General features: G+C 33.7%; 2 protein-coding genes and 1 pseudogene across 11 annotated transcripts in view; 2 read left to right on the top strand and 1 right to left on the bottom strand.

The window, feature by feature from the left end:
• LOC105226621 (plasma membrane calcium-transporting ATPase 3) overlaps positions 1 to 27,208 on the top strand; it is a 529,385-nt gene that overhangs the window by 375,856 nt on the left and 126,321 nt on the right. The window contains exon 17 of one of the 10 annotated variants that reach the window (XM_049460169.1): positions 10,967 to 11,725. The exons of the other annotated variants lie outside the window; for them this stretch is intronic. Coding sequence (XP_049316126.1) covers positions 10,967 to 11,185 — 219 coding nt within the window. The 3' untranslated portion in view covers positions 11,186 to 11,725. Of the gene's footprint in view, positions 1 to 10,966; positions 11,726 to 27,208 lie in introns of those variants that run through there. 10 annotated transcript variants of the gene reach the window in all.
• On the bottom strand, positions 1,565 to 2,761 carry LOC125779237 (uncharacterized; the record flags this gene model as incomplete). Its single annotated transcript, XM_049459875.1, has 1 exon — positions 1,565 to 2,761. A coding segment is annotated over one exon (1,056 nt), but the record flags the coding sequence as incomplete, so codon positions are not given.
• On the top strand, positions 17,484 to 17,686 carry LOC125779890 (small nucleolar RNA U3; annotated as a pseudogene).

Genomic DNA, 27,208 nt, shown 5'->3' on the forward strand with positions numbered 1-27,208 from the left:
TAGCTTGTTAACAAGTATATAAGTATGTAACTGTATAACTGCGACGCATATACATACGTATGTATATATGTACGCAGTGAGAAGAGGCCGCGAAAAGAAAATATAATGATATTCTGACTTTAGAATATATGTAAGTATGTAAATGTATATATTTTGAAATATGCATATAATTTTAGCAGTAACTGAGCCAGTTATGCTCTTTATTGTTTTTACAAATATACGTGGAATATATGTACATATGTATGTATGGTATAAACTTGAATTCTCACTACGCTTTTGTTTGCTGTTATTTTTTTTTTCTTTTTGATTACCGTAGCTTACTTTTAGCAATTCTGCTTATAACTACTTGGTTAAGTATAAGGGGTCTTGCTGGAAATTTCAAAGGTATGTACATAAATACTTGAATTTTAATATGTATTTTCTCGGGGTAATTTTGTGTTATAACACAACGGTAATCATTTAATATGTTATATACAGTACCAAACTGTTTTGTTAGCGGTTTTTGGTTTTTACCGGAAAATAAACCGAACTCCGAAAACAGTTTGGTAACGGTTTTCAATTATTTTTCGACCTGAAATTTGGTCTGAACCGTAAATTTAAGTTTAGATTCTACCATACATACGTATATGAAAGTGATATATAAATTGAAAGGAACGATACAACTCACTTTGATTTCCGCCAGGGGCTTTTGGGGATAATATGAGTGTATGTGTCTGTGTTTATGTGCCTGTGTCTGTGCCTTCGCCTTTGCCTTTGCTTGTGCCTGTGCTTCTTTCTCCAATCCTTGCGCTGCTGCTTGCTGTGGTGATTCCTTGGTGACTATCTTTTTTGCCTTTTTTTTGTTGTGTTTGTGCGTTATTTGACCCACTACTTCACTTCTTTTCACACCACGATTATTATTTGTTTTCCTTTTCACCTCACTGATGGTTTAGCACTTTTTCCTTTTGTAATTTATTTGTGCTTTACCATTTTTCACTTATGTAAATACATATATGTGCATACATATGGATATGGTATGAGAATAAACTACCGTATTTTTTTTTTGTTTGGTTCTTTTTGTCACCGCACGTTTGTTCACTCTTTTTTTTTTTGTTATGTATTCATCCACATGTATTTTTTTTTCTTTTTTTTTAATTTTTTTTTTTGCACCAATTTTACACAAACATGTATGTATGTATGTATATTGTATGTGTATGACACTGCACTTTTAACACTGTGATCCGCCTTTATTGGTTTTTTTTTTTTTTTCCAACGGATTTTCACCTTTTGTTTTAACTGTTTTAAACTTCGGGTTGTTTTTTTTTTTTCTTTTTTGTTTCCACTGGTTTAAACTGTTGTTTTTTCACCGCCACCACCGTTGTTCTTCCACAATTCTGTTTTTTTTGTTTTTGAACGGGTTTTTACTTTTTGTTGTAACAGTTTTAAACTCCGGGTTTTTTTTTTTTTTTTTTTTTTTCCACTAGTTTAAACTGTTGTTTTTTCAACGCCACCACCGTTGTTCTTTCGCAATTTTATGTTTTTTTTTTTTTTTTTTTTTCTATTTAGCTTTATTTGTATATAAGTATGTATGTATATACATAGGTATGCATGAGTGTACAAGCTATTTATTAAAAGTGTATTTACTAAAAAATTTATCTAATGTGTTCAAAAAAATCAAATTAGTATTCTTCAAGCTTGTTCACTTTATAATCATCTCTTCGATAAATCATTGTGGGCACTGTACACCAGTAATGCATTTATTCTGCGCAACGCTGTAGAACAGACCGGCCTTACACTGCAGAACCATTGATATGTAGGAGGTGCCATCACGTTGACAATATACATATGATTGGCAATTGTCTGGATTTTCTATTTGGAAGTAAGATCCGGTTTTGCCCGAGCTTTCGCATAAACCCACTGTATTCACTGGTGTTGTTGATACTGTTGATGCTGTAGTGGTGGCTTGAGTTACCGCATTTTCTTTTGAACATGTGGATTTCAATTCAAAGTAATCCAGCACACTTTGCGGCGCACATACTTTCTTCAAGCTTAATTCAGAAACCAATTCCTCACTACATACTTGATCTGTCGGACAAGAGAGGGGACTGGTAGGTACCAACGTTGTTGAACCTCTACATATACCGAATTGCGTTGAACTTAAACAAATAAGCTGTCCATTTGTCTTGCCAGAACATGTGCTGCTACATGCTGTAGAATCTTCCTGACCTGCACAAACCGCTTTAATATTGACACCATCAGGGTACGCCTCACATATATTTTCCGAATCCGTGCAATATTTATTGTCTGGGCAAGAGTAGATTTCTTGATCAGCCGTTGCCAATGTTGTCGCTTCATAGCATAGTTGGTAGCTGGTCTCATTTACGCATAGTGCGAAATTATCCATACAGACGCCACATTGCGACTGACTCGAAACTAATGTTGACGCCAACACCAAAAACATACAAATTGTTACTATCCGTTGAATAAATGACGAATAGGAAGATTCCGAAAAGGTTGAAGCGACGAACTGGCAAAACGATGTGGATATGCGCGCGGATCGTAATCGAAAGAGAGGCTGGCGCCGTCCGCCAGTCCCTTTTGTTAATTGTGTTTGGTGTCCTCGAGTGTGGTGTGAAAGGTGTGGTGTAGATGATGATGAGTTGGTGTGTGTGGGATGAATATTGGTGTAGATGTGTGGAGTATGATGTGTGAATGATGTGGATGGTGTAACCGTGTTGAGTATGGTGTGTACGTGTGGGTGTAGCTTTATTATATTAAGAGGGGGGTCAGATGCTCATTTAGCCAGTTGTATATTATGTTTTATTATTAATATTTTTTAATTATGTCTAACTGGAGGTTCAAATGGAACAGTCACAGTTCTTGTTACACATTTGGATCTTATATATAAAATAGTAATGATTAATGCTATTGTCAAAACTAATGTTAGCGAAACGTGACCACTTACGTGATGAAAATTTATACTTTTTAATTTTATATTTTCTGTTTTGAGGAGTTCTATTTGTTGTTTAAGATGTACGATATCTTTGGTATTGTTTATTAATGTTGAATCAAAAGGTTTTATTTGTAGTTCTGGAATATCTTCAATATCTTTAACCCAAGAAGAGGATAGCAATTCTTTTTTAATTTCAGATTGTACGTGATGAGATGCTGTTACAGTTACTCCTTCATGCCGGACTGTGCATCCTTCTCTTATTGTCATAATGCTTTGACTAGGGATTTCCATATGCATTTGTTGATTATTATCACATTCTAGATATATCATTGCTTTGCTAAATAATTTGTAAAGCCACCGATTTTGAGAAGATAATTTTATCCAAACGTTTTCATTTGTAGAAGGTTTGAAATCACATGCTTCATTTTCTAATTGTTTTAAAGCTGCTACTTCACATGAATTATCCGTCGCTGATTTCCAAGCTAAATTTCCAGGACATTGGTAATGATTCTCTGAGTTAGTAGAACATTTATCTAGATCTACTTGGTTTATAAGTGAATATTGATTCAAATCAAACTTGTATATTAAATATTCTGCCTTTATTTCTGGAATAATCATATTCCCTTTGTAATTTATTGGAAGTGGATTTAATTTATATACGTTTGACGGTTCATACGATATTAAGGGAATTTCTAGGTTTATGACTAGCCGTGAATCAACAATTAAACCTTTAGCAGTCATCGATTTATAAATTTCTTGTAATTCATTACCCGATTTTCTTCCAGGTAGTATTAATTTGTGTGGTAGTTTGTTTCTAATAAATTCAATTTCTTTATTAAGTTGCGAAGGCTTTAATAGTTTTGGATTTATGCGACCATGATTTATGTCAATTAGAAGATTAATTATTGAAGTTTGGATTTCTTCACATTCGTCCATAACTATTCCTATTGAAATGGTTAATATTTGAAACATCAAGGTAATTCGTTCAGCATTTTGATCTTTTATTAGTTCGTTATAAAATTTATTAAGTTGTTGATTCATTTTCTCAAAATTACGGTTAACTTCATCTGTTGTCTTTTTTAATATATTTATGGTAGAATCAACTACCGATGTCTGCCTTTTAAACAATTTTGCTATATCTTTTTGGTTGTCGAAAATATTTCTAATATTTGATTCCATAATTTCTCGGTCATCAGCATCCATATTTCCGAATAATATATGCTAAATTGAACCAACGAATTCGAATGGTGCTCGCTTTTTTCTATTTTGTTTTTTTATAAACAATTCATTATTTGCTTTAAGACTATTATATTTGTCATTTAAAGTTGCAGTAATCATTATGCAGGCATCTTCGTAATAGGTCAATATTTTGCATTGTTTTACTCGGTCGTTCTGAGGTTGCAGTATTTTTTGTTATTCTCGAAGTCAGCAAACTTGTCACATGATTTGCTTCCTCTGCTCTACTGCTGTTTGTTACCTCCAGTGGGCATAATTTGTGAACGGCCCGTTTAAGTATGCCATTTTGTAATTTTAGAGTTACAACTCTTATATTTCCATCCTTTCCCGGATAAGTTTCAATAATTTTTCCTAATGGCCATTTGGCTGGATGAGTTTCTTCATCTTTAATAATAACTATTTGTCCTTGTACGAGATTAGCTTGTTTGGTTTTCCACTTCATGCGTTGTTGCAATATTACAACATATTCGCTTTCCCATCGTTTCCAAAAGTCTTTTTTAAGTTTTTGTATTAATTTCCATCTATCTAATGAACCTATTTGGTTATCATTAATTGCTTCAGGACAATTTATTATTGGACATCCTATTAAAAAATGGCCAGGCGTTAAAACGTCTATATCGCTTTCACTATCTATCGCACATAAAGGTCGTGAATTCAGTACTGCTTCAATCTGTGATAGTAAAGTAATCATTTCTTCAAATGTCAATTTAGTTTCGCCTATCACTCTTTTTAAATGATATTTCACCGACTTCACTCCTGCCTCCCAAATTCCTCCGAAGTGAGGAGCTGCTTCTAATATGGGAGCTACGGCTGAATTATTTTTGATTGCCATTTTAAAATCTCGGTCTAATCTTCTACAAGCTCCGACAAAATTTGTTCCATTGTCCGCATATATATGTTGACTTTTACCTCTTCTAGCAAAAAATCTTTTCAAAGCAGCTAGGAACGCTTCGGTTGTTAAATCACTTACTGCTTCTAAATGAATAGCTTTTGTTGCCATACAAACAAATACAGCTATATATCCTTCAAATGTTTTTTGTCCTCGTTCTTTTGAACATTTCATATGAATCGGTCCTGCATAGTCTATACCAACGTGTGTAAATGGAATTGACATAGATACTCGGAATTCTGGAAGATTTCCCATTAATTGTTTTGCTACTTCTTTGCGGTAACGTACGCATCTACTACAAGTTCGAATTGTCTTTTTTATAGAATTCTTCAATCCAACAATCCAGTAATTCCTTCTAATCATTGATTCCATTAACTTGTTTCCTCCATGTAAAGTTATTTTATGAATATTTTCAATTATCAATGATGAAAAATGTGACTTATTTAATATTATTGGGTGCTTTTGATTAAATTGAAGATTTGAATTACCCAATCTACCTCCTACACGAAGGATTCCCTTATTATCCAAAATTGGATTTAAGCTTGCAATGCTACTTTTATGATTAATTTCTTTTTTTATTTCTAAACTCTGAATTTCCTCTCTAAATTGTAATTTTTGCTGATATCTTATTAACATTTCTTCAGCTTCCTTCATTTCAGATTTAACTAAGTATTCAGGGCATTTTTTCCCTCTTATTCTTTTTACAAATCGCAAAATATAAGCTACTACCCTTATTAATTTGCTTAAACTAGAATATTTAAGTATTACCTTATCCAAGAAATGTAATTCCTCTGAGGTTGTCACATACGTTGCATCGATTTGAATAATCTTCTTTATTGGCCAATGATGTTCCTCTTCTCGCAACCATTTTGGTCCCTTCCACCATAGATCGTGTTCTATTAGTTTGTTCGCCAGTACCCCTCTGGTTGCTACATCAGCTGGATTGTCCTTTGTTCCAACGTGTTGCCATTTCGCATTGGAAACAAGTAATTTGATTTGTTCTATTCGTGTTCTAATAAATCTGTCTTTACATTGGCAATTATTTATCCATGCTAACGTTATAGTTGAATCGCTCCAAGCAAATATTTTCATTTCTCTGTTGATGACTGTTTTTATCCTTTGCAGCAATTTAGCAAGTAGGTGAGCCGCGCATAGTTCCAGTTTTGGTAACGTTTTCTTATTTTTAATTGGATTCACTTTAGTTTTACCAGCAACAATTGTTATAACTGATCCAACTTTAGCATATACAACTGCTGCATAAGCTTTCTCTGAAGCATCTGCGAATCCATGTAGTTCAAATTTAAAGTTGTTTTTAATTTCAAACCATCTAGGAATTTTTATTCGTTTTATCTCTGGTATATGCTGCATAAACTCTTGCCATTCTTTTGTTAAATTCTCGTCAAGTAACTCGTCCCAGTTGAGTTTCATCAACCAAAGTTTCTGTATAAATAACTTTGCTATAACGGTTGTTGGTCTTGTCTTGTCTTGCTTGTCTTTTTGTAACCAGCTTTTGCGTTGAAAGATTCGTATTAAATCCAAACATGTCTTTGGTAGGATCCCATTGAATACCCAATGTCTTTATTGTTTCGTCTTCTGCTATTTTTATTACTTCATTCGCGTTATTTACCGGAATTGTTGCCATGATTTTACTGTTGTTTGACATCCACTTCCTTAAGTGAAATCCATATTTTTGTAGTTGTTTCGATATTTCATACTGAATGGCCTTACATTCATCTATTGAATCTGCTCCTGTCATTAAATCGTCCATGTAGAAGTCGTTTTTAATGATGTTTGAAAGCAAAGAGTTGTGGGGCTCGCATAGTTTGGCAATTTCTTGTAAAGTTCTCGTTGCCAAAAAAGGAGCTGATGCTGTCCCATATGTAACTGTTTGTAGTTTGTATTCTTCTATCGGCTCTCCTTTTGTTTCTCTCCACAATATACGTTGGTAATCTTGATCACTATCTGTTATTTTAATTTGTCGAAACATGTTTTCAATATCACTAGTTAATACATATTGCCAAAGTCTCCATTTGATTATAATGTCAAATATATCTCTTTGAAGTCTCGGTCCTATGAAGAGGATGTCATTTAAACTACTTCCATTTGTAGTTTTTGCAGACGCATCGAAAACTACTCGTAGTTTAGTCGTTCTACTGTCTTCTCGAATCACTGCTTGATGTGGCAAATAGTATTTTCCGCATTTATTTTCACTTGCTTTTTCCATGTGGCCCATTTCTGAATATTCTTTCATAAATTGCACATATTGTTGTTTTAACTCGTTATTTGTAGCGAACCTTTTCTCAAGATTAAGAAACCTCGCCATAGCTTGTTTGCGAGAATCGCCCAATTCTTTTTCTTGTTTAAAAGGTAGATTGACGACAAATCGATTATTTCCATTTCTTACTGTTGTTTTTTCAAAAGTTCTTAGGCATTCATCATCATCTGCTGTATCTGCTGGAGTTGTAGTGCCTTCTATTTCCCAAAACTTCTCCAATGTTGTAGTAACCGCTGCTAAAATTGTATTGTTTTTGTCGGTTGTTGAAAAACTCCCGACAATATCCAGCCCAATTTCGTAGCTTGACCTAGTATTCGATCCTTTTTAAATATACCTTCTTCTAGTATGTCGGCATATATGTCACTTCCAATGACAATATCGATTCGATCTGATTTATTGAAATTGGGATCAGCTAAAGTGTAGTTTTTCAATTGTTCTACATCCCATTTAAACGTTTTGTCTGGTTGAGCACTCGCTAATTTCGGCAAAATTAGTGCTTCGACATTGTACGCCTCGTTGCTTAGGAATCTCGGCTTGATTTTAATGTTGATTTTAAATTTGGACACTCCCACTGTGGTATTTCCTAAACCTTGTAGTTCAGTTACTTCTCTTCTTCTTGGTAAATGAAGTATTTGAGATGCTTCTTAGGAAATAGTAGTTTTTTGGGATCCTTGATCGATTAGAGCTCGCAATGTCACATACTCTCCATTTGCTGCCTTCACCCTTATCTGTGCTGTTGCTAGGAGTATCGCCATTTCCGAATGTTTCGTCATCATTGTGGAAGATGTTTTTGTGACATTTTCTTCACTTCCTGCTTTTCCTTTTTGGAATTCATTGAAGTGCAATAAATTATGATGATTTCTTTCACACTTATTGCACTTCTTTTTATTATTACATTTTCCTTCATATACGTGATCAAGGCAAATGTAGCATAACTTGTTGTTTGTTATGAATCTTCTTCGATTCATCGTAGTCAATGTCTGAAACTTTCTGCATTCACCAATTTGATACCCAGGAACCTTGCAGTATACACAATTATTTTGTGCCGCTGTATAAAATGTAGGTGTTCGCTGTGGCTGCTTTTGATTGTTCCATTTAGTTGGTTTTCTGTCGCGTATTGCTTCTAGAGCTTGATATTGCTGTTCCAGAAAACTGAAGACGTCATCTAGGCTTTGTATATCCCTACTTTTTTTTACGTTTTGCTCGTATAAACGTAGACTTTCTTTGTCTAGTTTTCGAACCACTATCCGAGCTATGATGGCTTGTTCGTCATTTAAATTTAGATTTAGCCCTTTTAAAGCATAAATTCATTCTTTGGTGGTATCTAACAGCTGCTTCATGCTTTGTGCACTTTCTCCATTTGCTGTCGGTTGATCAAGTAGTCTGTCTACTTGTGCTGTAAATTGTAGCCTTCTATTCTCATACCTTTCCTTGAGAATTTGCCAAGCAGCTTCATAATTTGTTGCTGTTACTGGTAGATGTTGAATTAATCTACCAGTTTCTCCACCTAATGATGTCTTCAATCGGAACATCTTTTCCACTTCTGTAAAGTGCTTCGAATCATGCACCAAACTTTTAAAATGATCGTGGAATGACGACCATTGTTTCATTTCACCGTAAAACATCGGAATTTTAATTTCCTGCAGTTTTATATTGGAATACATTGTTTGTGGTGAATTATAATTATTTAATTTCTCCGTTATCCTTTCGATGATGATTTTGTATTCTTGACGAAATACATCTATTTGTTCCTCAATAAATTCTTCAGTTGTTTCAACTAATTTGATATTTTGAGTTTCAAAATATGATTCTTCAACATTTTCAAATTGTATTTGAAGCTTGGTTTTGAATTCTCTCATTTGCTCGAGAGAATCCAATGCATTTCTTCGTATTTCATCCATCGTGCTTTTGAGCATTTTTGCTCGACGTTGATATTTTCTTTCAACGCCAGACGCGGCTTCAGGTGGTGCGATCTGAATAGTTTGTGGCGTAGATTCTATTTGCCACATGCTGCTCACTGCTGAAACACCTTCGGCAGTACTTTGAATTCTTAAATTCTGAATAGAATTCTCCATTGTTTGCATTACATGCTCGAAGTAGTTCTTCGCAATGTATTCCTATGCTTCTTGTCTCTTCTTAGCCATTATTTTGTTATGATTTGCAGTAAACTCTTTCATAACAGTCTGAATATGATCCATATATTCCAGACATGAAGCCTTTCTTATTTTTCCGCTCAGGATTTTCTGCTCCTCCAACGCAGCTAGATCTCCCAACTCCTTCTGTCGTGTTAGCAAATTCTTCATATTTGCTTCTTTATAGATGGTTTTGTATATATATATATATATATTTTTTTTTGCACTGTTCTTGTTGTTATAGCCACAAGGACGCTTTAAAAAATTTTTTTTAACTTTTACTAAAAGTAATTTTTATAAATGCGGGTAGTCTTTGCTATTCCGGCTTACATTTATTTTTACTTGGCTAAGTAATGCTCTTTTTCTTTTAAGAGGCTTCTAGTACTTGCACTTGCTCGATTCTTTTTGAAAAAAGAGGATCGAAGGACCAAATGTACAGAAAAAACAGTCTTTGCTTAAGTCTGTACTGTGAGAGTTCACTTTTGACTCTGATTTTCTTTATTAAAATTTCTTCCCTCAATACATTTCTTAATTCTAATTTCTTAACTATGTATGTATGTATATGTGTGTATGCTTAGTGTGCATACACATGTGTAAATATGTATTATATTTTTATTGCATTTTTCAGATACCAACGCATTGATATTTTATAGTTTTTTAGATTAGTGCATCTAACGCACTTATACACATACGTACACACGCTTGATACTTTCTTATCTGTTGCTTGTGTGCATTAATATTTCGAGTATGTATATTTTGTATTTTAATATTAGTATTATGCATACTCTAATTTATAAGTTTTCTTTTATGTGCAATGATTTTCACATTTTTATGAGCAAGTCTCATATTACAATTTTGTTGCTTATCATTGCACTTGACATTTAGTGGACTGTATATACTTTTTATTTAATTTATTGTTTACATGTATATTTTTATGTATTAATGTAGTTGTGTCAAAAATATAATTTTGTATATATAATTCTATCTTAAGGTTACAAAACTTTCATGTTCATATCTTTATGAACAGGTATTCTACTCTAGAATTTTGAAAAATTCGATTTTTTTTCATTATTTGAAGTTTAGACCCTTAAGAACATATCCTCTAAAGGATTTTTAAAAATTAAAATTATTTTTAAGAGCTACGGTTACTTTAGTGACGCAGTACCTAGCCCGGTAGGTAGCTAGACTCACTTTTTTAAACGCGTTTTTCTCGAAACTACTTTTTTCCACACGGTACCGACATTATCTCAAGTTCTATACAACCGATTTACTTGAAATTTTGTGTGAACCTTCTTTATATAATCCTTTATCTTTATATAATCCTTAATTCTTTATTTTTAGTAATTTAAAAAAATTCAGGAATTTCAAAAAAAAGAATAAAAAATGATTTTTATTTTCAGGCAGTCGCCATTTTTCAAAATTTTTTTTTTTGTGTTCCCGGAGGAGGTTGGGACTATATCAGCATCCTTACTGATTAAGGTTTTTTTTTTATTTTTTTTCAGACCACCAGGAGAGTCAGGACCAATGTCACCAGGATGCGCCATATTTTTTACACCTGTCTGTTTTTCTGGTTTGCCCGGGTCCTAACTTTTTTTCTACTGAACCGATTGCTTTCAAATTTTAATAGGCTATTCTACACAGTTAGAGTTTTCGTCGGAACTAACGAGAATTTTTTTCCACTCCTAACTTTTTATTTTACAACCCTTTGTTTGCTAAAATAAAAGGACTTTTTTTCAAAGTCCACCATTTTGTTATTTACCCTTGAAATATAACTTCAGTAGTTCCGACCAGAATGACATGTTTATAGATTAAGAATAAACAAGAATATTTGATTTCAGATAACATCAAGAGCCAAAATCACCCGGGCCATCCACGTCCATTTTTTTTTTGAGATTCCAACTTCGAGTGACAATAATAATAGTAATAAAGTATTAAATTTTTTCAAATAAATTTTGTTTATATTTTCAATATGTAAATAAAAACACTCTAAATATTCAAGATAATTCATTTTTGTTCCCCTATTCAAAACCACCCTCCAAAGAATTCATGAAAATAGGCATAAGTTACCAGACTAACATGATTATATGTGAAAAGTGTTTGTTCAATTTCTAAATATTTTAGCTTTATATCACCTGATGTGTTAATTATTCTAAGTTTTTCATTTAAACTTTTGTGTAACCTTTCAATGTCAATCATATCAGTTTTGCCAGTAGTTACTTCTACCGTTACATTTAATAAATTATACCACTGTTTGATATTTATGTATATTGTTTAAATCCTGATCTTGGTAAAATTGTAAGGTTTTTATGGATCCTCCATACAAAAAAGAACAACTCCTTGAGAATATTTTCTCAAATTTTCATAGAGATTCGAGCAGTAGAAAAAAAGTTACAGCACTTCTAACCGCGCGCTTTTATCTTCGCATAAACTGAACTTGAAACTTTAAACGCGAATATCTCGAAATGGTGTTTTTTGAAAAATGACTTTGCGATGACATGGATTGGCGGAAAACTACTGAACCGGTTTTCTTCAATTTTTTTTTTAAATTGTTCGTAATTAAATTTTTCTGTGCTTGAACGATCGACTTTTTACGCACAAACTTTTTTTCGCGAAATGAATTTTTTAGTGAAATTTCTAGTGACCAAGAAATTCATTTTTTGCATAAAACGTTCCCGTGTGCACAAAAAAAAACACGCGATCGTTAAAACACAAGGAATTACACTAACCTAATTAAATTTGTTTACTTTTATTGTTTCAGTTGACTTGTTCGACCTGGGGAATTGTCACCGCAAGGCTCTGCCAAAAAAAGGCCTCTAAGGGAAACAGCCACCCCTTAAAAACTATTTAATATTTTTCCACGAAATTTCGCACAAACACTGCTAATAAAGTGTACTATCAAAAAATAAAAACATTCGTGTAATGAAATAATTGCTACATACCTAAAAAGAATCCAAACTTTCCTTTTTTTCTTCGGCAAAGAAGGTGTATAACCCCTTAAGTTATTTGAAAAAACCGGAATGAATAGTGTCTATATTAGGCTCAGATTCTTCACTAAAGAGGCACACTCCGATTTTAATACGAGAAAGAGCGTCGGCCACACGATTTTCTTTACCTGATATGTACTTTACATCAAAGTCGAATTCATTAAGTCGAGTTTTTCATCTTTGTAATTTTTAGTTCGGTCCCCTTAAAATATGAAGTCAGTATAATGGTCCATGGTCACTGTTTATTATAAATTTCCTGCCATATAAATAAGGTCTAAAGTACTTTGTAGCCCAGACCATGGCTAAAAGTTCTTTCTCAGTAGTCGAATAGTGTATTCATGTCATTAAGTATGCGACAAGCAAAACAAATGGCATGTCCATGTTGACTTAACTGCCCCTAATGCTACATTTGACGCATCAGTCGTCAGTGTAAATATCTTTTCATAATTTGGGTATGCCAGAATCGGATCGTTTGTAATTAAAATTTTTATAGTGTCTATAGCTTCCACGAATTTCTTGTTAGTCAAGGGTTTTGTTATTTCTGAAAAATGTTTTTCCTATCTGCTGGATCCATTTCTATCTTATGGAAGCCTTGCACTAAATCTATTGTTGAAAAATACATACACTACCTAGTTTTTCAAGAACTTCATCTGTGTTTGGGATAGGATATGTATTACCAATAGTACTAAGTTTACGAAAATCCAACAATTCTTAATTTCTCCTTACCTAAAGCATCTGACTTTTTTGGTACCACCAAAATTGGTGCTGAATATGGGGAATCACTGTGCGATATTATTTTATTTCCGAGTATTCCTTTTATTAGCATGTTTATTTCCAGTTTATGAATTTCGGGATAGTTATAGATTTTACATAGATTGGATCTTCGTGAACAGTTTTGATTCTATCTTTTATTTTATGAGTTAATTTTATTAAACTAACTGATAAACCTGTGTCAACTAAAAACTTAATTTAATTGTGGGGAGTCTTCCAAGGCTGTTAAGTGAAAATTTGTTGCATCTTTTTCCATTGGTTCAGGATAACCGAAATGTCTTATTCGGAACTGGTTTGAGCCATGAATTTTGTATTGTATTGTATTGGTATAAATGTTTGTAGAATTGAAGGGGAAATGTTTAATTTTTGGGAAATTATTGTATTGTAAATTAGGTTGTCGATTGCTATATTCATTGCATGGCATGATTGAAAAATGGCTAATTTTTAGGAATACATTTTTTAGATAATCCCTTTGATTATGATAAAATGGAAAATGATTCGTATTAGTTGCAAAATATTCTACACTACGTTTATTGTTATTCATATAATTAGGTAATATTGCATTTAGGTTAGTATTTTGAATTGTTTTCAGTTTAGATAATTTATTTATTATCTTCATAAACAGCAAGATTTACATTTATAAACGCAGTTAAATAATTTGGAAATTCTCTCTTTAGTGTTTTCAAAGTTATTTGATCTAATTCGATATACAAAAATATCTTAGTGCAACTGCTTTCATTTTTTAATTTTATAACATCTTTTACTCTAAAAACTTGTGTATTAATTTCTTCACATAGTAATTTTACATTATTGTTAAATCTGATATTACTTAATTCTAAAATGAATGTTGTAACTGTAATGTGTTCCCCAAAATCGTCAATGAGTGACTGCCTTAATCAGAGAACATAAAAGTATAGAGAAGGTGCAGGTTCGACAGCGAATATTCGTTAGATTTATAGTAGGGAAATCACCTCACAAGCACAGAATTCACGCTGTAAAATGTTAACATTTTTAACAGGTCTCCACATATTCAACAAAGAATATGAAGAGAAAGAAATATATGTATTTTCGGCATATGATGACATGGCATATATGCCAAAGAGAGATACATATATTAACATGCCCATGACGATTTTCGTTTTGCTTGTTTATATTTTATTCCATTTCTGACAGGGAAAAATGTGTGCAAAACACAAATCTCACACAGAGAACATAAAGACGTTTTTTTTCTCTCCCAGAGAAACAGCAGAAATGCTTTATTTTCTTTGGTCTCACATATCTAAGAATATGAAGAGACATAAATACATATATGTATGCATGCCCATTATGATATGTATGCATGATACTCCCAAACAGAGAATATTGAACAAAAATATTTTCTTTGATATTCTATAGGAAATATGTATGTATGTATGTTCCATTTTGTATGGAAATATGTAATTAGAACTTTTATTATTTTTCAAATTATTTTATGTTAATTTGATCTTGTTTTACAATAAGTCATTTTAAGTAAATAAAAGATTTACCCAAAAATTATGATGATATACATACATATTCATGATTCATGTCAACGAGGCATTTCCTTTCATACGCAATGTGCGAATATCAAGAATTTCGTTTTGCCGTCGGCATTTCTCATGCTTCAATTTTTGCTTTCAACCAAGAAATCGCTTGTATGTATGTGCAATGTATGCCTTTGCGTCATTTTTCATAAAGCCATTTTTCATAAAGTTGGAAATTTTGCGCGAATAAGTTGTGTTTTGTGCGGTGAAGTCATAATTTTTATAAATTGATTTAAAAAAGTGCGGAAGTGTGAAGACGAAAAACTCCTACAACGAAAAGGAGAAGGCAATGGCGTTGAACATAAATTATATGTCGACTAGGGCCTATAATTTTATGCGCGACGACTTGGGGTTCGCATTGCCCCACAAAAAAACACTTTTGCGTTGGCGTCCAATTCGGTATGTCTGCCCCGGTATCGACGAAAAAGTCTTGAACAATTTAAAGAAAATTGTTGTTGAAAAAAAAGTCTTGAACAATTTAAAGAAAATTGTTCAAGACTTTTAACCAGAAGAACGCATATGCCAACTAATTTTCGACGAAGTCTCAATCAGAAAAGATCTGATGTACAACAAAGTACGAGATGTGATCGATGGCTTCGTCGATAATGGAGAAGGTCACAGGGAAAGCGTGATCGACAATAAGTGCTGTTTTTTCATATTGAAAGGCCTAGTCGCGAAATGGAAATATGTGATTTCCTAATATGTGGCAAAAGATGGCGTAAGCAGTGTAAAATTGCTAAATTTGCTCCACAGCAATTTAAACACCTCCGAAGAAATCGGACTTAGAATTAAAACAATTATATGCGATCAGGGTCCCCACAATGCCAAATTGAGGCTAGTATTGGACACATCGCCAGAAAAACCTTATTTTTACCATAACCAAAACAAAATTTATTTTATGTTCGACTATTGCCACTTAATAAAATGCATGCGCAACATGATCATGAAGTACGACACCGAGACGCAAGATGGACTAGCGTCGTTCAAAGTAGTCCCAAAAATATTTGCCATCGACCAAGCGAACGTTAATTTTAAAATGTGCCCTAAATTAACGTATTCGCATGTGTACCCCTCAAATTTGGAAAAGATGTCGGTGTCTAGAGCTACACAAATATTCAGCAATTCGGTCGCCGCGGCAGTAGACATGGCAGCAAAGCAAAATTTATTGGGCTCCGATGAGCATTTGAAAAAATGCGCCAAAGCAACCCAGCTCCTGGTCAAAAGGATGAATGACCTGTTCGACGAATTGGATTGTAAGACGCTTTACAATCCAAATCCGCAAAGAAATTGTATGGATAAAATAAACAGAGCACATTCAATACTTAAAAAATATAAAAAGCCTAACAGCCTGGATTCTTTTGTATTTACAATAAATGCAATGATTGCATTGAGCGGCGATATATTCGATGAATATTCGAATATATCATTTATACTCTTAGGGAGAATGAACCAGGATGCACTTTATAGAATTCGCGCAAATTTGGGAGCGAATAATCATCCATCCGCACACGAAATGCAATATATTGTTGCAAGGCTTTTGTCTATGCATATGCGAGTATTGCGACGCAACTTCTCGCAAACAGGCAGCAATTGCGAAAAAGACGACGACATCAACCTTGATTGGAATATTGGCCAGAAAGACGACCTGAAAGAAAATTTAAAACCGTCTGAGCAACTTGCCGTGGAACAAATATGTATTCCAGATGAGCAATTTGCTAAGACCGAAAAAGTAGCAGAAAAACAGGTTCGTCGCTATTATACTGGATATACGATATACCAGAAGGTTTTTTGTCGATTAAAGTGCGAGAAATGTGCACTATTAATGCGAAAGAGGGATATCTCTTTACAAGACTCATCGGAAGGCCTTATAGGGTCAAAAAATTACAAACGAGACAATGACCTAAGACTGGTTAATCCCGACGATAGAGTTTTCGAAATAAGCCGCCTCCAAATGAGCTGTTATAAAGAACTCTTTATAGCAAATTCTTGCAGAGTGGGTATAAAATCTACGATTTTAGCCCAGATAACTGCAATTACAAAACAGAAATACCCAGAGTGGTATAGCGAGGCAGGAGATTGCCTCGAACATAGGCACCAATTTTTGGATTTTTTGATAACAGTTTTACTGTTTAAGAATGTAAAATGGCTGGCACACCAGCAGGAAGAGTTGGAAGAAACAAAAAATTAAAGAAACTGGTAACTTAGATTGCAGGCCATATTGGATTTTTCTAGTAACTTCCGTTGGATAAAAGGTAAAAGAAATACATACAATGCATAGTGTATATTATTCAAATAACTAAAACACATTTTTGAAGTTATACTTCTTATACGAGTTCGGAAAAGGTTGCGATATATTCAGGTTGCGCAACCTTGCTCAATATGAATCTAACGCAACCTTGTCTGCGAAGATGTTCGAGTAGCAACGGAAGCGGTGACAATCGGCGATCGTTTCTTTCGGCACAACTCGGCTTTTCTACCAACAACACAATGTTGCCATGCTTATGCTGTTGTTGTTTTTGTAGAACAATGTTTCAATTTTTGGTTGGTGACATATTCACATGTGTGCGCATATGTATATTTGTATGCTTGTGCATTATTGAAGTTATACTTCTTTTTCTTTCGTTTGTCTTTCATTTCTGCGACCTCTCAACTATTTTGCGTATCTTATGGTTGAAATACTCTGCGTTGGCCGTTGAAAAATTAAGTCTATACTTTACAGGATCATTTCTGTAGTTAGTCTTCATTTACATTTTTTGGAAATCGACCCGCGATGACGAGGTATATCGTTTTATCTGACAGCGTGAGGTTTAAGAACTTCATTTCTAATTTTGTCTTGAGGCGTATAAGAAATGAAGTTTCTTCGAAAATCGTTCGCTTACAAGGGATAAAACGTCTTCTGAGTGGTGATTTTAATGAATAAATTCCTTTTGGTTGAAATACTCTGCGTTGGCCGTTGAAAAGTAAGACTATACTTCTCAGGATCATTTATTCCCTTCATTTCTTAAAAAAAATTAATGACCTTTAGAAATATGCATATTTGCATTATTTCGTTGTCATTTCCATATTCGTAGCAATAGAATTCCTATGGCATAAGTAAAGTAAAGGCCTCCGATTGTCACCCCTTGCCGCTGTAGCAGCTTCGCCTACAAACATACGTAAATATGTATGTATGTATACGTATGATCGTAAATACATATCGACGCAGATTTTTGCGAAAAGCACCAGAAAGTTGTGCAATTTATGATTTTTAGCTTTTGCCATTTTTAGAATTTGCGCCTGCGTTCATGAATGAAATCGTTTTTGTTGTAAAATGTACTACACTTGTTCTTCGCCAATTTGGCTGCCATATTGACTTGTGAAGATAAATTTTTTGTTGGTGACATATTCATATGTGTACCCATATGTCTGTTTGTATGCTTGTGCATTATTTGTTTGGCAATGTATGCAAATATATGTACATATAAGTATATTTGAATGTATGAACATGCAAGACAATGCGCGCATATGTAATAAGTACATTGAAAAGTGATGAAAATATGATTTCAATTTCTGAACGCGGACATGCGTATACATACATACACTCTAGGGCGGGTCGATTTAAAAATCGCTCATTGCTCTGTGAAAATCGTATTCTAGAAATAAGAAACTTTGCCGAAGGAACCATACCTCTAAAACGAATTTTGATGTCCCCCAAATTTGGGTCGAACTTTTGGGTAGGGGCAAATTTTGAAAAATCCCACTTTGACCCATTTAGAGTGCTTCAATCGAGTCCAAATATATGACCGACCCCCACTAACTTTGAACGGCCGATCCACCCTTGCCAGTGGCACACCCCCTGGAACTCCTCTGGGGGGGTTCCCCATACAATCATTTCAAAAAATCACCATTTTTGGCCTTTACATGAAAAAATCAGCTAAATGGCTATGTTTTTTCTTTATTTTTATTTATTTATTTATATTAATATCTATTTTTTCTCTTAAGAAATTTATTTAGTCAGAACATATGTAAATGAAAAAATTAATTTAAGTGAGTTATAGAAAAGAAACTAAAAAAATTATTGTTTGAAGTCTTTTTTACTTTCAATTCTGGGCAATTTCGCACGGCTCTCTAATGTCGTTGCCATAACGTTTGTGCCCGTTTGGAAACGCTAGCTAGCAATTGAACATGTTGTTCCGTTCCTTGTATGTGTGAAGGAATTTTTGGATCATTAAACGGTGGATCATCTTGATTTAAATATTCTTTCAATGTATCGTACGGAATGCTTCGCGTGAATGGTGGTTCAAATACGATATTTATATCATTCAAATTGATCATTTCCGTATAACTTGTGCAATTAAAGTTTATATCTGGTTTTTTTTAAACTCTAAGTGCCATTGGCTCGTCAACATCGGTTCGATAGCGTAGAATTTTCTTGATGGCACAGTCGCGCTTTTCTTTCCTATCATCAAACAACATTGATAACAAGATACTCGTATTTTCCGAATGCGCATAATACGAATTATCTTTAGTTACTTGATTGACAATTTTGCGTAAACGAGGTTCTAGAAATCGTGACCAACCAATGAACTTGAAAAATAATGCACTGCCGTACACGACAGAGCTGTAATACTTGATATTGAAGTACATTGGCACATAACATTTAATTATACTCGTAAATTCAACCATAATTCTTAAATTTGCATCTGGATTTTCCGTTGTCACATATAATCGCAATAATCTAGCGGCCTTGGTGAGCCACCGAGAATGTACAATTTTCCCTGGTTTGATGTTAACCAGATCCACCGGAACCACGCCGCTAGAAATTGCATGGGCCATGTCGTATCGAATCTTTTTTTTCTGGAGCAGGGGGCATATTTTGCAACTCAATTTTCTGGAAGCCATCCACCACTTAAAAATATATAATAATAAAATAATTAAAAATGGTTGACAATTATAATAAATGAGTGATAGCAATAACTTACCGGAAGAGTTTCACAAGTTTTGATTTGACGGCTCAGTTTTCCGGTTGCCGATCTTGGTCCAGTGCTGGTTGATTTATCCAAAGCTTCAAACAAATGCCGAAACGGAAGTTTCTTTTTAACAGCAATTCGAATCGTCGTATAATTCCACCGTGTGTCCCAGTGTTTGTTGGCTCACCGTCAGTGCATATTCCAATTAATGTATCCAGTGATATATTTTTATCGTTGAAAAAACCATTTCATTTGGTTGTTATGTATTCAGTGGTTTCATGTTCCAGTCTTACGTAACCAATCAATTCATAATTGGGTTCTCTCAAAATAACAAGATGAGGTTCTTTTACCATCCTAGTATGATACTTCTCATCAATTTTATCTATCGTTAAAGTATCATCTTTTCTGCCATCGAATGAAAACGCTAACAAATTGGTATCATCTAACCGTTTGCGAAGCACTTCTTGTCTGCATTTCTCTTTTTCTCTGCGAACTTTCGATTTATCCATGATGAGAGGTTTCCCATGCTTATCTTTAATTTTAAAATCTTGCAAAAGAGCGGTTCCCAATTCTGATACCAAGGCAAAGTTAAAACAATCGTATCTCTCTGTGTATTGTGAACTTGTGCTTCTATCCATATCTTCTTGAACCGGTGGCGGTGCGTATGTTGAATCATCGGGATATTGGTATGTTGGCATTGATGACATAGACGTTGCTCCTTGCTCTTCAGTTTCCATCATAAATGCATTCATTGTTAGTCTTCTCTGATTATGTTGATCGTGCATGAACTCTTTGAGGCGTTCGGGAACCCAGCCGCATGCACATGGAGCTGCCTTCAAATCGCATTTACATGTTCCAATGTAAAAAATTGTTTCCAGAGATTTTACATACTCTGTAAATTGTTGGGTGTTGTTTCTTCTCTTGATTTGCTCTTAATACTTGTCAAGCAATTTATTCAATTTATTACATACACTTTTTTCAGCATTATTTCCATACCAAGTTTTTCCCAAATTCCAATCAACTTATCTTGTACTTGAAAAGTGAATGATTTATGGGAAAACTTTCTTTGTTCTGTTTTAGCACGTTCGCTTATGTAAAAATAATATCTCAAGATATCCAGATGGGTTGGTAAATTAAGATCAGTCAAATCAGTAGACAGACCAAAAACAGTAACATCATGCTTGGGTATATGACTCATTGGGTTTTCGATAGTTGTTGATGTAATTGCTTCATCTTGCGGTGTAGAGGATGGTGGATTCATTGTAAACTTTTTAATTTGGAATGGTCACTTCACTTAATATTTTTTTTGCAATACCATAGTAGTTATTGCTTTAGTTCTCCTCACTTTCAGAGGTAATAAGAATGAAATGGTAATTTCAATTCTATTTCAAAATTTGCCCCTACCCAAAAGTTCGACCCAAATTGGGGGACTTCAGAATTCGTTTCAGAGGTATGGTTCCTTCGGCAAAGTTTCTTATTTTGATCCCTAGAATATGATTTTCATGGAGCAATGGGCGATTTTTTTGCCTCCCCACAAATCGACCCGGCCTAATACACTCATATGAGCATGTGCAGATACACAAGATAGGATAGAAGATGTATGCCTTTTAACATCGTATACTATACAAATAAATATTTTTCTTACTAATAGAAATTAAATTTATCACAGCAATATTATATATATGTATATTATTATTATGTATAGTGCTGTGATAAATTTAATTTCTATTAGTAATATTTATTTGTATAGTATACGATGTTAAAAGCAAAAAACTAAAAATGTATTCTGACGAGATTGGAACTTGTGTTAGCATCTTGACTTTGCCAGCGCTTACCACCAACACCACCATTGACACTTAGCTTGCGCTGACTTAAATATGGTTTGGTTATGCATGTAAGAAACATGGTTCTAATAATTTTGGTTAAGTATAGAAATATGCTTTTGTAGAGCATTTGCTTTTGCAAACATACAGACAAATGTGCAAACGACATAATATATGTATGTATGATTGTTTCGCATTTTGCTTCTCAATATCACTAAGAAGTATAACTTCTTCCGCGCGTAGGGACTCCACACACCTTTTTTCCTTCTTTTTTCTCTCATTTCAGCTTCTTCAAAAACTAATAATGTTCTTTTTTTTCTTTCAGGGTAGAATTAAGTTGTAAATAGTTTGTAGTAGTAGTTTTAGTATTAGTTATTGTTAGTTTGTAGTTAGTTTTAGTAGTAGTTACGTAGTACACGAGCCAAGCTTTGAAAAAAGCTGGTGAAAAATACCTAATCTTTATTGATTAGGTTGCGTGAGAATTTTTGGTTGAAGGTAGACGAATTCTGAAAGTCGTGTTTTACTAAAATTATATTTTCTTAATAACCTTATATATGTATTTTTCTAATAAACTGAATTTTCTTTTTATTTTTCCTTGCAGTTTTCAATAAATTTAAATAAGTTTCTTAATAAATTTAAATAAGTTTTTTAATAAATTTAAATAAATTTAAGTAAATTTACATGTATTTTCATTTATATTTAATTATCAATAAATTTTTTAAAAATTATTTGCCCTAGTTGTCCATTTTATTTTCTCACACATTTCAGGCGATTTTTGTATAGAGATTTGACCGGCCTACATACATATATTAAGTCGTTTGCACATTTGTCTGTATGTTTGCGAAAGCAAATGCTCTACAAAAGCATATTTCTATATGTACTTAAACAAAATTATTTGAACCATCGTATCGCATTGACCTGCACAGGCATACAAACATACATATGCGTACACATATGAATATGTCACCACAAAAAATTGATCTTTACAATTTTCATTCATAAAGGCAGGCGCAAATTGCACAAGCGATCTCGCTTCATTCATAAAAACAGGTGCTGTAACATCTCCCCGACCATGCCTTTGCCAACAAGTCGTCTTTTCGAGACGATGGCAAAAGCTAAAAATCATAAATTGAACAACTTTCTGATGCTTCTCGCAAAAATCTGCGTCGATATGTATTCACGATCATACGTATACATACATATTTACGCATGTTTGTAGGCGAAGCTGCTACAGCGGCAAGGGGTGACAATCGGCGGCCATTATTTTATTTTTTCGGCACAACTCCGATTTTCTACCAGCAAACGCTGTGACACTTGTTGTACGCTTCGGCCTTGGTTGCCCGTGACAACATAGATGCCAAAAGATCCATAGATGTCAGAGAACGGGCTCAATTCTGCTAAATAGTAGTGAATATGGTGAATTCCCTACTATGATTCTATCAGCTCTGTTAGCCGCGCAATCGAACCATCATACAGATTTCGATTTGCACCTTCTCTATACTTTTATGTTCTCTGCCTTAACGTCGTCCAATCCTGTGATTGTTCTCGCCTTACCATATCTACTGCAACTCCTCTTAGTGTTCTTATAACACAATGCAGATAGAATGTTGTAGTTTCTTCCGACATTACGGGTGACTGTGCATAATGGCATCTATACCAGAGAACGTAAAACATAGAGAAGGTGCAAATTGAATTCTGTATGATGTATGACGGCTAACAGAACTTATAAGATTGCGATAGGGAATTCACCATTCTCGCTGCTATTTAACAGAAATGAGCCGGTTCTCTGGCAGAAATATATGTAAAATGACTAAATACATGCGAGAATATATAAAGAGAACTGTTTTGAGAAAAAATATACAAAGTCACACAGAGAATGTAACAAAGCATTCTCTGTGTCACATATGCAAGTTAACGGCAGCAGCCACACAGAGACCTAATGATAAATGTAAATAAATTGTATCTTCTCACAGTATTACTGCTTGGTCAGCAGAATACTTTAATTAATAAGAAATCAATACATCACTTGTTTTGATAAGTAAGCAAAATTCAATATTCCATTATTTGTTTTGATAATGAGAATAATTGGAAATCCAATGCTCTGGCATTTCATCACTTAATGTAATGCCAAAGCATCTTTAGTAATAAGCATAGAATTATAAGAATATAAATATAAGTGCTTTTACTAATAAAAGTCAGTGTATAATCGGCAAGCGTATTGAGAGATCATCTTGATGATCAAAGCGCACCATATACTTATTATCGCACTCAAACCAACACTTGCGTTTTATTTCTACCGCGCGTAGCGGAACGGAATACATTTTTTTAATACTTCCCACGCAAGAGAAGTTAATTGGCGCCCAACGTTAAGGGCACGTGTTCGCAACAGTCGCGATTAATGAACACCGGTGCCGGAACTGAAAAACGTACAATAAACCTCGTGCGAGAGGTAGTACACTTTAAATTTTTTTTAAAAAACAAACAAATATCCCAAAAATAGGGAGAAAAATGAAAATAAAAACAACAACACGCTTAAGTGATATTACTCAATAACTAATGGACAATTTAATAAAACCATAAGCGGCGGTTAATTGCAAAAAAATACCAGAAGAAGAAGAAGCAGAAGAGCAAGCAGAAACGCAAACAAACATACTCACATATAAGTAAATTGCGAAGTAAAAGTAAAGAAATTTACAACAATTTGTGATACGAAGGTGTGAGCGCAGCAGCTTTATCAGCAGAATTAATTAAAGAGATTAGCAAATTTTTTAAAACAACAACAACACAAAATTCAATAGTCAAAAGGCAACAATAACCGCAACAGCGCAACAGCAGCATTAGCAGCAACAACATAAAATTAGTTGTAAGTAAGACCATATTTATTAATTAAATGAGAAATAAACCCAATCATATTAAATATACATATATGTACATATATATTTAAGCCAATAAATTTAAGCAATTAAGTTTAAACCATTAAGAATAATTGAAGGCTCGACCAGCCAAATAATAAAATATTTTTAAAACCGCGATTCACCACCGCAAGGGGGACCCTCCGGTTTATAACAAAAACTCAATTCTGCGATTCTGAACTTCAGACCCTCCAGAATAAAAGAGTCTCCTTTCCTAGAAAGGATCAAAAATAAAAAGTACAAAATTAAATCTTAAAAATTTTAAATGAAGGCTCGACCAGCCAAATAATAAAATATTTTAAAAACCGCGATTCACCACCGCAAGGGGGACCCTCCGGTTTATAATAAAACCTCAATTCTGCGATTCTGAACTTCAGACCCTCCAGAAAAGAAGAGTATCCTTTCCTAGAAGGGATCAAAAATAAAAAGTATAATATAAAAAACAACAAAATGACAAATGCTTTACCAACTGACTTGGACTATAACGAAATCGACAAAATAGTTAGAAATCTTGAAGGATTCGTAGAAGTCAATAGGATTAAGAAAAAAGAAAGGGATGTAAATAAAGATAAACTTAAAATTAAATGTATGGAGAAAGTTTTTCGATATATAGAAAAAGAGAAAAAGGGCACACTTGAGGATTATTATAATCAGGAGACAATTATGTCTGAGACTATAGAGATGATACAAGTATCAAAAAAGGAAGATTTGTTTTAAATGGGATGTAATATAAGTGCTCCAAAATACGAAAGGTTGCATTATTGCGATTACTGTAAAGGCAACCATAAATTTGAAAATTGTCCATATTTAAAGGAAAAGAAAGGAAAAAATTAATTAATCAAAAAATGGCTTTAAGTAGCGAAAATGAGACCTTAGTCGCAAGACTAATTGCCGCAACGAACGTATCACTTAGATTAGAAATATCTGAAATGCGCAGGCAAATAGAAGACTTAACGAAGTCTACAACAATAACCGATTACAAACCTGAAGTAATAAATTCAGAGATTCGCTGTGACGAATCCCTGGAAGTAGTAAAGTCTTTACCAGAATTTGGGGGAAAACAGAACAAATATGTTAGCTGGAGGGAACCGGCTAACAATGCAATGAGTTTATACGTAAGAGGCAGCCGTAGGTATTTTGCTGCATAGACTGACTAGAAATAAAATTACTCACGATGCTAATGACCAGGGTTGGGCATAGTGCACTAAAAAATAAATGCAATAAGGTTTCACTAGCACTACTTCTTCAGTGGTAGTTAAACAGCAAAATTCACTATCACTGAAAATTTAGTGATATTGAAAAAAAAATGCACTACCACTAAACCTTTAGTGATAGTGAAAAACAAATTGCACTATCACTAAACCTTTAGTGATAGTGAAAAAAAAATGCACTACCACTAAACCTTTAGTGATAGTGAAAAACAAATTGCACTACCACTAAATATTTAGTGATAGTGAAAATCTTTAGTGATAGTGAAAACCCTTAGTGATAATAAACATTTTTCAGTAACATAACACTGTTTCTTGAAGAATAAAAATAAGATTATGTATGTACATATATGTATAAGCTGAAGCAGTATGAGACAATGTATTCAAAATAAACCATATATTTGAGTAGAGACTTCTAATTATGCCGCACCAAAATTAGGAAAACATAATTCATTTTTTATGTGCTTTTTTTAATACCAACATTTGAAAATTACGGTCGGTGAGATTTTGCCTTGTGGATCGATTGACAATTCCAGCAAAGGAAAAAAGTCTTTCCACTGGCGCAGAGGAAGGAAGAGGTGTGTTGTATTTAAAAATTTTTTTTTTTATAATAAGAAAGCGGTGCAAAGCATCAATGCTTCTATCAGCGTCATTCAAGTACAAAGTTACTTCGGTTGCTACAGCTCCGCCTTGTATACATTGATTTTCATCTGAAAAAGGAAGTTATTTACAAAAATTTCGCAGGTTGGTTTCTTTAAATCGAATACCTGTGGACTCGTCATCGAATTCGAGAAATGATGTACTAGCACTTATGGATGGCTGTAAAGTAAAGGTTTAGTGATAGTGCAATTTGTTTTTCACTATCACTAAAGGTTTAGTGGTATTGCAATTTGTTTTTCACTATCACTAAATATTACGTGGTAGTGCAATTTGTTTTTCACTATCACTAAAGGTTTAGTGGTAGTGCAATTTGTTTTTCACTATCACTAAAGGTTTAGTGGTAGTGCAATTTGTTTTTCACTATCACTAAATATTTAGTGGTAGTGCAAATTAGTGGTAGTGCAAAAATGCCCAACCCTGCTAATGACCAGTGGCATAACTAGCCTACGTTGCGCCTGGTGCTGATAATGAATTTTAACAATACCTATAGATCTATAAAGTAACATCTTATACACTACATTTTTGGTGAAATAGGAACTCTAAAAATAAGGAATCAAGCCAGTGAACACTTAAGCTACCTACGAACTAAAACTAATTTATAAAATAATTTTGCGAGATTTGCGAGATGCAAACTCATCAATGAGTAAATCGAAATTCAATTGTTTCGCAATAGAATTTTCAATTGATAAAATTCCTAACCCACTGAGCCTTTGTTGGCCCATTGACGATCTTAAATATGTTTTTATCAGTTTTAGCTTACTGAAAGCTCTTTCAGTGCTCTCATCCAGATCTTTTTCTTTTTTCCGGAAAGTGGTCGTCAATATCTATTTCTTGTGCAAGATCTGGGGCATCATTGAAATATTTTTCAAAAGATT

Source organism: Bactrocera dorsalis, chromosome 6 (assembly GCF_023373825.1).
Source record: "Bactrocera dorsalis isolate Fly_Bdor chromosome 6, ASM2337382v1, whole genome shotgun sequence".
Classification (NCBI taxonomy): domain Eukaryota; kingdom Metazoa; phylum Arthropoda; class Insecta; order Diptera; family Tephritidae; genus Bactrocera; species Bactrocera dorsalis.